The 13,091-nt window shown below is 38.0% G+C and overlaps 2 protein-coding genes across 2 annotated transcripts; both read right to left on the reverse strand.

The window, feature by feature from the left end:
* Positions 1-934: 934 nt before the first annotated feature.
* On the reverse strand, positions 935-2,721 carry LOC143591347 (protein SOSEKI 5-like). The gene is made up of 3 exons (XM_077071580.1): positions 2,454-2,721; positions 1,551-1,620; positions 935-1,475 (listed from the first exon to the last, which is right to left on the reverse strand). Exons 1-3 carry the CDS (start codon positions 2,719-2,721, stop codon positions 935-937), a joined length of 879 nt encoding a protein of 292 aa, XP_076927695.1.
* Positions 2,722-7,169: 4,448 nt separating this feature from the next.
* LOC143591338 (phragmoplastin interacting protein 1-like) lies at positions 7,170-12,343 on the reverse strand. The gene is made up of 5 exons (XM_077071574.1): positions 11,757-12,343; positions 10,261-10,432; positions 10,075-10,121; positions 7,770-9,370; positions 7,170-7,497 (listed from the first exon to the last, which is right to left on the reverse strand). Exons 1-4 carry the CDS (start codon positions 12,242-12,244, stop codon positions 7,774-7,776), a joined length of 2,304 nt encoding a protein of 767 aa, XP_076927689.1. The 5' UTR covers positions 12,245-12,343; the 3' UTR covers positions 7,170-7,497; positions 7,770-7,773.
* Between the last annotated feature and the right edge of the window lie 748 nt (positions 12,344-13,091).

The raw sequence follows: 13,091 nt of genomic DNA on the forward strand, positions 1-13,091 counted from the left end.
TAAATAATTAATTGAGTGGGTAAAAATATTTAAATTTGGGGGCTAAATTTACACCGGCTAAGAAGACGACTAAGTGAAGCCGGCTAAATATTTAATAGAGTTGGTAAAGTTGGTAAATAATTTAATTTTGGCGGCTAAAATTAGATGGCTAAATGAAAAAAAGAAGGCGGCTAAGTGAAGCCTTAGCCTACAAGCCGAGTTGGAGCCGGCTAAAAAGGAATATTTGAAGCCGGCTAAGTAAATAGACACGTATCCCGAAGCCGGTTAAGAGTCAGAGATGTCGGCTAAATAACCATAGATGTAGGCTAAGTTTAGCCGCCTTTGACACGTGTCGAAATTTTATTGGCTAATGGTGGGACCCGTTTACTTTTCATACAATTCCGTGTCCATAAATTTGCGGCTAAGGCGGCTCGGCTTCAATGACGTGTCAGTTGTTTATTGGTCTAAAAACCAATGATTGGAGAGATGTAGGCTAAAATAGGCATGTCTATTTTCGTAAATTCTTGGTCAACATGCCTATTTTGGTAATTTTCCCATATTTTTTTCTTAGTAAATTGGTTCAACCGGTTGGACCGGCTGAACTTTTTGTCTCAAAAATGACTGTTAAGGTTAAAAAAATGTTATATTAAAAAATGTATTTTTTATCATAATAAACCGGTCAACAGGTCGGGCCAGTTTTCTGAGAACCGAGCGAACTATATAGAACCGTGCCGTCCAGATAATCGAATCCCGATCAAACCAACCAGTCCGGTCTAAAAACACTATTTGTGTGACAAATTTTTTTTTTCCACTTATTAAAGAGAGAATTGTAATTTTAAGTTTTTAGCAACAAACTATTATTACATTAAACAAAATTAATTCATAGATAAAACTTATTATTACTAATAACAATCCAGTACTTTTCGCTTACCATACACCTTCACAGTACGCACACTCACCCACACCCACACCCAGTTTGCATCTTCAATCTAGAAGCCGGGGCCCCACACGTAATCAACTGCATCAACACCTCCGAAGCCTTCATCCTCCCACTTCCATCACACTTATCCACCACCGTCCGATCACCATCACCACCACCATACCGTCCTCCAACCACACCATCCGAACTCGAATTCGACGGCGGCGGAGACGGCATCTCCTCCGTCACCACCGCCACCGCCACGTGTCCCTTCCGTTGCTCCTCCGTCTGCGTCGCCGCATCCGCAGCAAAATTTGCCGCCAATTCTCTGTTGGATTCACACTTCACAACCATATATTCCTGTGGATTATCAAACGAACTCCATGACTGGTTTCGCCGTCGGATCGCCGCCGTTGAAGAAGAAGTGCAGTTTTCGCCGGTGCGGTTTGTGTCCGTACAGTCCGTTGGATGTGGTTGAAGAAGCTCGGTGCCTTTGAGGACGTAATCGTGACCGTTTGTGACGTCGATTAAGTCGTCTTCGGATAAATCGTGCCATACGTAACCGTTTTTGTAGCTCCTGGATTTGATATTATGAAATTTTAAACCTAATAACTTATTGAACACGAAACAGAAATTGGTTTAAGTTATATACCGTTTGAATGACCAGGAGTACATGTTTGCCATTCCTTTTCCTCTGTGATAATTCAAAGTGTTCATAACATCTGCCAACAAAATTACTACAAATTCATCAGATCAAACCGCTCGTTTTCGTGAATTCTACAAGAACATACTAATTAAACTTGTAGGAATCAAGAAGTTTGTTAATTATCAAGTTAAATTGATCAATTGAACAATCATTTTGCGTACAACTGTTATGTATACGTTATGAGCGCGATGATCCAAGCTGCGCGTGAGGCGCGAGCTATATGAGCTCGGATTGACAAAATCTTGAAAGGAGTTGAGTCTCAGATAAAGCTCGTTTAGTTATCGAGCTCAAGCTTTGTATGTATGGGAAGCTCGTTTAGGCTTGTTGAGCATTAACAAGACAAATTTCACATTGTACAACTGAGCTCGAGCCTAGCTTTGGCTCGTTTAAGGTTTTCTCACAAAATACAAAAATAATTAAAAACGTATATAAATCAATTAATAAATAATAAATAAGTTGAGCTTGAAAAAAAGAGCTAGAAACAAGCCGAGCTCGAGCTCAGTTGAGCTCAACTGCTCAAGCTATGCTCTGCTCGTTTACACCCCTAGTTTCCATGAAATCTTCATGAGGACACTGGATTAAACTTGCAGAAATAAGTGAATTCCATAATTATCAAGTTAAAACGATTGATCAAACAAGAATATTACATTACACAGAGAAGAAAATTGCTAAGGTTTCATGAAATCTACTTGACCAGTGGTGAAGCTTGGACGAAAACGCAAGAGACTCAAACTTTTCAGCAACATAAGGTTACACTACGTATAAAAATATTTCCTGACGAAAATAGGTGGCCACCTCAGGGCTCAGGCCACCATTAAATTCCACAAATATCAAGCGAAAACCGATTACCTCTGAGATAGAGTCCATCAAGCGAAGAGAGCGGAACATCGATAAGATGCGGATGCTCAATGTGACCGTTTCGCGTAAGATAATACAGAATCGGGACTTTTCTCGGTGTGATTGCAACTGCTGGTGAGGTTCTAGGTGTGATGAAGTTAGGACTTGCGTCAGGAGTACTGAGCATGAGAGGATTCAGGTTTCCGGTAATGTTAACACGGTTTCGAGTCTTCTTAAGTCTTCTGGAGATGAAGATCTCGTTTCTGGAATCGGTGGCCATGTGAGTGAGAGAAGAAGAAGAAGAAGAAGAAGATGGCGGGTACATTCGGTTAGCTGTCATCACAGGGGTATATAATGTATATTTATGGGAACCAGGGAAACATTCTACTGTTTCTTCTGCACGAGTATGAAAACTATTCCTAACACTTGTATTTTAGTTATTATTAACACTATTTTTATTAAATTGTTGCTTAAATCAAGCTTTTTATTATTTTTAAAAATTCAATGAGTTTGTTCGATTTAAATTCTAATTAGATGTTCAATGTGTTGGGGACCTCCAGTGGAGGTTGGCTTCCTTCCCTATGCGTTGCGGAGGCTTAGGAATTTTCTCGGCTGAGGATGTCTCCGCATATGCATTTGTGGTTTCCAGGTCTCAGTCGTGGAAATTGCAGGACCACGTCCTGCGAAACGCTGGTGTTACGTGGGTAGATCCTGACTACTCTTTTGCACTTGGTAATATTGGAACAAATCTCCCGAACCTTGATATAGGCGGTTTTACTGATAAGGAGACCGCCCCCAAGAAACCTCAACAAACCTTGGCGAGTGCTCTTTATGGTAAACACGTACATGATTTGGAGGAGCGATTCGATATGACCCCGAGACAAAAGGCAGTTTTAGCTTGTCTCAAGGGGCTCATGCCCAAGATTTTTTGACTGTTGTGCCCATTGAAGGTCTTGGGCAACGGATGTCGGCAGTTGAATACAGAGCCATCCTTAAATACCGGCTTATGATTCCCTTTTCCCTCCAGATGAATTATGCCCCATTTGTAAAAAAGTTTGTTTGGATAGATTCGGTGAGCATGCCCTCCACTGTAAGGAATTGCCGGGATTCAAGTATCGTCATGACTGGGTTAGAGATGTGTTATGGGATGTGCTTAGATGTGCCGGGATCTCAGCCAAGAAAGAGGCACCTGTTAACTTTTTGATTGATCCGCGTGAGGGAAGATCTACCCTGCGTCCTGCGGATGTTCTTGTGTTTGGCTGGGCAGGGGTTAAGCATGCGTGTGTTGACCTCAATAGGGTGTCCCCGTTGGTGGGGCTGAGAGACAGTGGCTTCGTACCGGGACAGGCGGTTTTGAGAGCGGAGTCTAGGAAGGTTGCTAAGCATGAGACATCGTGTTTGGAGAATCAGCACGTGTTCATTCCATTTGCCTTCGACACTTTTGGATCCCTAGCTCCCAATGCGGTTCACTTCTTGGAGCGGGTGTAGAAGGTGGTCCACAGTGACTCGCAGAGCCCGAGGAACCAAGGATTTATATTTAGCAGAATAGGCTTTGCGATTCAAAAGGGGATAGCGGCCCAACTTGTTGCTCACTTACCCATTATCCAGATGTAGTTCGGTTTGTATTATATATAAAAGGGTCAATATTTTCTCTTTAAGAAAAGGGGGTCAAATCAAGCTGTTGATAGTTGATACTGTTTGATTTCACAGTTCGGATTTAATAGGTTTCCTAGCATGTAACTTTTGTTAGCTATTGGGTTGGCCAAAATTCTTTCAATATCTAATAATGTAAGATGTAAATTGATGTGTACTGATGTTTAGAAAGGAAACATCTTTTAACGACTGAGATAAAAAAAAATATTATACAAGTAATGTTACAAATCTTATAACATTGTAAAATGTCATTTAGTTTACTGTATTTTCAGGATCAAATGAATGATTGAATGGTCACTTTCGGCTTAATACTCGTCGGTTTTAAGCCAAACTTCACAAAAAATTATAGTCACTGATTATCAGATAACTAGCATTGAGTCACAAAAATCATTATTTAAACATGATCACAAGACTTGTTTTTTTGTTTTGAAAATAAAAATCACTTTTATATGTTATTACAAATAAAGTTTAGACCAAATTAAAAGTCCAAATACCCTTTGGTATCTTAAATTGTGAAGAACATATAAGTCTCTTTCAAGTTTCACAAATAGGGGTTTATCTTTTGTTTTTTTAAAAATAAACTTGTTTCAAGAAATAACTAGTATCAACCAACATTTATAAATAATAATTTTTATATTCATTAAAAGGGCTTTAACATGTGTTTAAATTTACTTTTTTCAAGACCAAAACAATATAAAAAAGATCATTAAAAATCCAGAAGAAAAAAGTACAATAAACTTTGGATTCTACATAAACAAATCTAGAAAATGCATGAATATCAATTCTCAAAAACCCCCATGAAACTCCCTTTTTACAAACCAAAAAATTATAAAATAAAAATATTTATTTGTCCATTTATGATGGGATGGTGTCCTAAATTAGAAGGACAAGGGGCCAACATCTTTCCATAATTATCTCAAAGGGTTATGATTTCTTTGTTGTATTTATGCAAGTATATTAATAATATAGCTTAAAAGCCGGAGTCAACAATATTCCAAATACTTCACATTTTCCAAGTTGCCACCCGTGAACTTCATTTTTGTATGTATCCAAATTATGGATATGATTGTCATCCATGAATTGCAAGTTTGACTCTCAAAAAGTCAACATCAATGAATTGATCAAATACAAGTACTTAACAATCACATGTGCTATTAATGCGGATATTAACTTTAAACCATTGTTATAATCAAGTTATAATGTTATAATAAATTTGTAGTACATATTAGGCTGAGGGGTGTGGAGGGCTTTAATGAGAGCTCCAACCAATAATATTATGACGTGTGGCAGAGAGAGAAACTGGATAAGGGGGGTGTTGGAGCCCCCGTTTGAGCCCCTAGCCCTGGTGTGGAGGGGCTCCAGCGAATTTTTTTTTTATTTTTTTATAAATATATTCAAACAACGTATTATTAAAAAAACTCATAAATTATTAAAAAAAACACACATTAATAAAAAAAAACATTAATATCTAAAAATAAAATAAAAATTAAAGTACTAAAAAAAACATTATTCTTATTCTTCGGCTTGGTCTTCTTCGATCAACCTCTTTCGGATACGTTCCTTTTGCTTTTCCATTAGCATTTGATCGACCGGGTTTAGGTTACTGAAGTCTCTAGTAAGAAAGTCCAAATCTCTCATTCGACTTTTTTCCTTTTTGTCATTAGAGACCACCTCCATGGTTTTGTTGAATTTATTGAGGGATTCAACAAGATTGACGATGTTTACGGCTTCCCCCTCAGCCGGTTTTTTCCCCTTGGCGTCCCTTCCCAATGGCCGCCTCCTCGGCGGTGAAGACGTTTCCTCCTCCGCAATGTTTAGGTCGAATCCAACGCGGCAATCCGACCCGGTTGAAGTGCTATACGCTCCAGACGAACTAGTTTTAGTCCGTTTCGCCCTTACTTCCGCATCAAAGTCCGGCGCCACCAGCTCAACCCACTTGGAACACCTTTTCAACCTCTCCCACAACAATAAATCGTCCCACGTCTTCACCATCCCATACCTCCGCAAACACTCTTGCTTCCACTCTTCGACCGTGAAATTGTAAACCGCCAAATCATCACTGCCACTTGGTCTCATACGACCGCTGTTCCTGTTGAAAAGATTAGTAAACAAGCTGACAAATTTTCTGATTTCGGACCACCGACCCGAAATCATATCGGCGTTCCGCTCTGTACTCCCAACGAGCATGTAGAACGTCTTCCTAACCTTTGTCCAAAAAATCTTGCTCTTTTGGTAGTCGGCTGCAAAATGAATAAATAAATTAGATTTCCATTTAACTTTTATATTTAACTTTTTTATTAAAAATCATTTTTAAAAACGTTAAAACAATTACCGCAACGCCGATCCTCAGAAATGACTATCCAAGCCCGACACAAGGCTTCCTTCTCATCCGATGACCACTGAGTGGCTTTTCGTTTCGTCCTCGGAGTCGAAGCCGGTCCCGACCCGTCAGTTGCAAGTTGTTTTTTCCGGTGGACGCGTCTTTTTGGTCCCGTAGCTTCACCGTGTGATTCTTGCGTCTCCGGAACAACAAAGTTAGGAGACGGTTGTGTGTTGGATGGTTGAAAGCCGGATGATTCTTGCGGCTCCGAATAAAACATCGGTTGGTGCGGTGACGACCATAAATCGTCGTCAATATAATCTGAATCAAGGTTTGGGTACCAATTTCCAGCCATTTTTTTTAAAAAAAGTTGAGAAGATGAATTGATTTTGGGTGAAGGTTTGAAGTTGTGGTATAAAAATGGGTGAAATGGGGTATTATATAGGAAGATTTTTTTTTTTTTTAATTTAATAAGAGCCCAACGGCTCTTTTTCTAAAATTCAACAAGCTCCTCTCTCTCTTCTCCCGCTAACAGGCTCACGCCTGCATGGATTTTCGCGTTAGCGCCCCGGTGGTGTGGTGTTAGCGCCTGGGGGCGCGAGCGGAGGGGCTCTAGCGCCTCCGTTGAAGCCCCACACCCCTCAGCCTTAGGCGTTAAATTTGTCATTGTTACAATAAATTTGTAGTACATAAATTTGTATTGATCCGACACAAAACCCGATTATGATTCTTAATCATTGTAACATTACAAAATAAAACCAGTCAGAAACATCTGGATCAATAGATTCAGTCATCATAATATGTTTTTGTTTCTTACTTTTGTCAAACAAGTAATGATAAGAGCAGAGTAGGTAGCATAAAGTGTATTTTCTTAGATAAAACAGCCTAGCAAAAAGTATATAAATCCATTAATACAATCAAAGAAATAATGACTAGCAAAACTTGTAGCGTTTAAACGCTATTCTCAAACGAACCTTTGTTTCGATCCATGCAGGATCAGGTGAAGATTACTAACTGGTTTGGTTATTATGTGTTGAAAGAAATGGACCATGGCAGGGTCCGCGGTTCGGGCCATGACAAAACCTGAAAACAATGATGACTCGGAAAGTTAGCATCGTTGTCTAGAACATATTATAAACATTATTATTCATTCCATGAAAATTGCTAAAGTTTGTCATGGCATATAGACATAGTCAAAGCAAATTATTAAGTTATTATTCTATGGAAACAACATAATGGGAGCTATATAATTTTCAACTAATTTATGCATGATGATGATAAACTTGTTTCACCATTGATAATAATAATAATAATAATAATAATAATAATAATAATAATAATAATAATCAACTTACTTGATTAAGCCGCAAAACTAGTTTGTGATTTGTTGGGACACAATGAGGATACATGACCCTTTAAACCGCACTCGTAGCAATTCCTCCTCTTTAGCTTGCTATCACTAACAGCAACCGGAGTCTTAACTTCCTCAACTGCCACGTCATTATCTATCTTGCGTTCAGCCACTTGTTTCTTAGGACATAATGACGATAAATGACCCCGTTCACCACATTCATAGCATGTTCTCCTCCTTAACTTACCTTCACTCACTTCCTTACCAACAACTGCCACGTCAGCTTTCTCAACTTCCATGTCATCAACTTCCTTCACTGAGCTTGCCACGTCAGCAGCTTGTTTCTTAGGGCATAATGATGATAAATGACCTCTTTCACCACATTCATAGCATGTTCTCCTCCTTAACTTACCATCACTAACAGTGTTGACCGTGTTATAGTCAACCTCTTCATTATCTTTGACCGCTACATGTGCAAAAGTTTCATAACGCGGGTTTGCCACGTCAGCAACTTGTTTCTTTGGGCATGATGATGATAGATGACCTCTTTCACCACATTCATAGCATGTTCTCCTCTTTAACTTACCATCACTGACCGAATTGACCGTGTTATAGTCAACCTCTTCATTACCTTTGACCGCCACATGTGCAAAAGTTTCAGGACGCGAGTTTGCCACGTCAGCACCTTGTTTTTTCGGGCATGATGAAGAAAGATGCCCTTTCTCACCGCACTCATAGCACGTCCTCCTTTTAATCTTACCATCACCAACATTATCAACCTCCATTTCATCTTTGTGAAACGCCACATCATCAGTTCTGTTATATGTATGTGCCACGTCAGCAGCCTTTTTGTTCGGGCACAATGAAGAAAGATGCCCTTTTTCACCGCACTCATAGCATGTCCTCCTTTTAATCTTACCATCACCAACATGATCAGCCTCCTTTTCACCTTGGTCAAACGCCACATCATCAGTTTTGCCACCTGTGTATGCCACGTCAGCGGCCTTCTTGTTCGGGGATGATGAAGAAAGATGACCCTTTTCACCACACTCATAACATGTCCTCCCCTTCGCCTTATCAGCGTCCACGCTATCAATTGCCATATCATCAGTCTTGCCACCCGTAGGCGCCATGTCAGCAGCCTTTTTGTTCGGGCACGATGAAGAAAGATGACCCTTTTCACCACAACCATAACATGTCTGCCTCTTTCCTTTGCTTGCCACGCCATCACTACCACTTTTACTGATAGTGGGGTCCACTTTTGAACCAGGGTTAACTGATTTTGGTGCGACCGCACATCTAACTCTCACGGGTCTACCAAAAAGCGGTTTTTGGTCTAACTTTAACGCCATTGTTAACGACATATTATCAGCAAAATCGACGTGTGCAAAACCTTTAAATTCCCCTGTTTCTTTATCCTTACCGAGTCGAACAGAAGATATATTGCAATCTGAAAAGAATTTCTTTAACTCATCTTCTGTCATATCCCATGATAAATTTCCAACATAAATTCTGTTATAGCCTTCCAACATTGCAGGGGCAAAATCAGAAACTTTTTTATCTCGGGTTGCCTTGTAAGGTTGAATCTTGAGGGACAGTCCACCCCTATAACAAGAAATAAGTTTGTCATTCACATTATTAGATAGAAGTTACTCAAAGTGGATTTTTAATTAATAAAAACCTCATAGATCACTTTCTTCAACAGATTTAATTATTACTAACAGAATAACAGATCTGTAAATAACGGTGTGCATGGGTCGGTTTTAGACTAAGACCGAACCAAAAACGGAGCTGACTTTTAGATTTTGAAAACCAATCGGTTTCGGTTTTTTCAGCTTTCGGTTTACTGTTTGGGCTTGAAATTTTAGGGCTGAAAAAAAAAAGTTGACGCAAAATAATGAATTCAGACCTAAAACTTTGTGTTAAATATTGATTAATTGATTATTACGCATTTGGGCTAAAATATTTTGGTTAACTATTTATTAATTTTTTGGAAATTACTTAACATTCAAAATTAAAAATGAAAATCCATACAGTCGTCCGGTGCAGTTTTTGTTTGGTTTTATTACATGCAAAACCAAAATTCTGTTTTTAGCAAAACATAAAATCAGAATGCTGGTTTTTGTTTGGGTTTGGTTTTTTCGGTTTCATGCACACCCCCGTTTGTAATAATACTTGACACTCTTTTAAGTGTTTAAAAAGAATAAAAAAATAGAACTTTTGGCTCAACTTAAATCGCACCAAAAAGTACCCATATAGCCCCTGTATTTGTAACAAACATTTTACTAAAAAATAGTTGTGTTACTCACATATCCGACCCATCAAGTGCCAGTGCTCGTTTTGCTGCAGCTTCGGTCTGCAATGAAAAAATTGGAATGTGACTCCACATTAAAGGTTTGTAACTATACCATACTAATAATAATATTAATGCGACAAATATGTACAAAAATAAGGTTAAAAATATGTGTGACAATTAGAGCACCTCTTTATCATACCCGAAAACTTATCATGGCAATTCCGTTAAACTTTCCAGTCTCGGGAAACTTTAGACAATCTATTTCAGTAATGCTTCCACATCCTTCAAAGAAACTTTGAATATCTTCCGCAGTTGAGTAGTATGGAATGCCTCCAACATATATCTTTGTAAAAATATTCTCATCTTCTTTACTGCATTAAATAATTTAGCACACAAATCGATCAAAATGTGTTGGCATCGTGAAAGCAATGAGATACAATTGGTTTAAAAAATTTAGAAGTTACTTGACTTTAATTAGGTGTTTCAATCAAGAAAGTTTAAAATTAAGTGATGTAAATGAAACATATATGATTTTTGCTTATTATTTAGTGATTATCCATTAATAACTCTCATCTGTATTTTATAGTAGTATGTATAAGCCTGTAATTTGAATGTGTATCTAAAGTGATTATCGGGGCTTGATGTTGCAATCAGTGTTGTAAAAATCAGGAGTAATCAGTGATTAATCGCAAATTGGTACTCCACTAATGCGATTAAACCTAATCAAATTAATCGTAGTCGGTCAAATCGGTCAAAATTGGTCCAAATCAGACCTTTTTTTTATCTTTTATTATTTTTAAAAGAACCTTGGTTTTCTCATTGATTTGTCATGCTTACGTTTAACAGTTTATGCTAGAAGTGTTTATGTGAAATTTTATATGAAACTTTTCAAAGTATATATAATTTTTGAAAAATTACATGAAAAATTCCAATCCGAATAATCCCTATTAATCGCTTGTCGGTAACTCTCTTAGGACATGGTCCAATATAGGAGTTCATGGACACAAAGGTTTAGGATTGAGGAACTTTAAGTGAGGCTACAATTTTTACTAGAATTTGCTTGTAATTGTCTTTCATTGTGTCTTTATATATTGTTTTATGATGTTACAGTCTTTATAATTGTAGCCTTCTATTTTAAAACCATCACTAGCACACTAGCACTATATAGTTTTATATTATGTTTTCTAATGCTGGTCTTTTATAGAGCCGTAAGTCTCACTCGAAGCAACCCTCTATCCCTTAGGATATATATATATATACATATATGATTTACCTACACCCCACCCTCCCCAGATCCTACGATGAGATTTTTACTAGATATAGTTGTTGTTGTAACCGCTAGTCCATACCCCACCGCCCAACGAGCGCCTAGCGAGTTCTACAACACTGGTTGCGGTCAATGGCAAAGCTTGGAAGTAAATGCCCGGGTGTCAGGATTCAATACGCATAAAAAAATTTCATAAACAAGGGTGGTCGGGCTCAAAATTTTCGGACAAAAGACATGTAAATTTACACCATGTATAAAAACAATTTGGACGAAAACGCTTAAATTTACACTACTAAGCCAACCACAATACAAGCTTTCCCCTTGGTTGGAGTGATCTATTTTGATTACATCAACATTCAACAACTTATCAAGACATGTTTAGCCTACAATATGAAACATTTACATGAAGATGAATAAAAAAAACATACCTAATTTGAGTTTGAACTTGAACTTGAGTTTGACTTTGACTTTCCTCTTTCACACCTTGTTCTTCACTTCCTGCATTTGCTTTCTGCACACCCTCTTCATCCTTCTTCACAGCTTTCTTCTTCTTAACATTTTTCTTCTTTTTCTTTTTATTATTGTTGTTATTATTATTATTATTATTATTATCACTCAAGCCCTTATCTTTATCAACTCCATCTTTCTCCTCTCTCTTCCTCTTATTATTATTCTTCAACTCACCATCAATTTCTTCACTTTCTTTCTCTACACCACCAGTTTCTTGACCTGGGTTTGGTTTAACTGCTGGGTTTTTAACTCTACGAATCTCCCTTTTGTTTAATTTGGGTTTTTGGGTTACCGACCTCAGGAGCGATTTAAATGATTCGTGGGGTTGTGAGTCTGATTGGGGTGATGATTCGGATAACAATACGGATCGAAGCTTTTGCTTTAGCTTCTTGTTTGATAGAACCATGGTGCATAAGATTTGAGTAACAATGGAGGCAGCTGAGATAGTGGCGGAGGTGGAGGAGACGTATAAACCCCAGAAACCCTTTAATGGGTGATACAATTTAGAGCCTCAAGTTTGTTCTAGTTGCAAAATAAGTCCTTATTGTGATCCTGGTTTTGATTAGGGCGCAAACGAGTTGAGCTGTTCAGTATCGGCTTGTTAAAATGCTTGATCGAGCCGAGCTTGATCGAGCCTAAAAGTAAGTTCATTTAATAAACAAGTCCCGGCTCGAGTTTCACTTATCGAGCTCGAGCCGGCTCGCGAACCTAAACGAGCATGTCATTTATATAATTTATATATATATAATTATTAACTAATATATATAATGTTACTGAAAAATATATAAAACTAACCAAATAATATATAAAAATAATTATAATTATAAAAAATATTTGATAAATATTAAACGAGCTGAGCTTGAGCTAGAAAATCTACCTAAGGGCCGAGCTCAAGTTTTGAAAATGGAGCTCGAAACGAGTCGATCTCAAGATTTGTGTAGGTTAAACGAGTCGAGTTCGAGCATGGTCGAGTTTGGGCTCGGTTCAGCTCGTTTGCATCCTTGGTTTTGATTTGGCTAGGGTGTGTTCATCGTGTCTGGTTGATGTATCAAATTTTGTGTTTAAAATATTAGTCATGACTTGGTGTGTTTGGTCGTTTGATTAATTTAGTCAAATGGTTTGACGGGTTGTAAATGATTTGTAATCAAGTTGTAAATATATGACAAAGAGGTTGATGGGTTCATGTGATAAATCTGAACATGGACGGTGTATTTGTTGGTGTTATAGACATCAATCCTAAATGTGTGCACGTA

Source organism: Bidens hawaiensis, unplaced genomic scaffold (assembly GCF_021521415.1).
Source record: "Bidens hawaiensis isolate Kalapana, Puna unplaced genomic scaffold, B.hawaiensis_p1.1 tig00039579_1, whole genome shotgun sequence".
Classification (NCBI taxonomy): Eukaryota; Viridiplantae; Streptophyta; class Magnoliopsida; order Asterales; family Asteraceae; genus Bidens; species Bidens hawaiensis.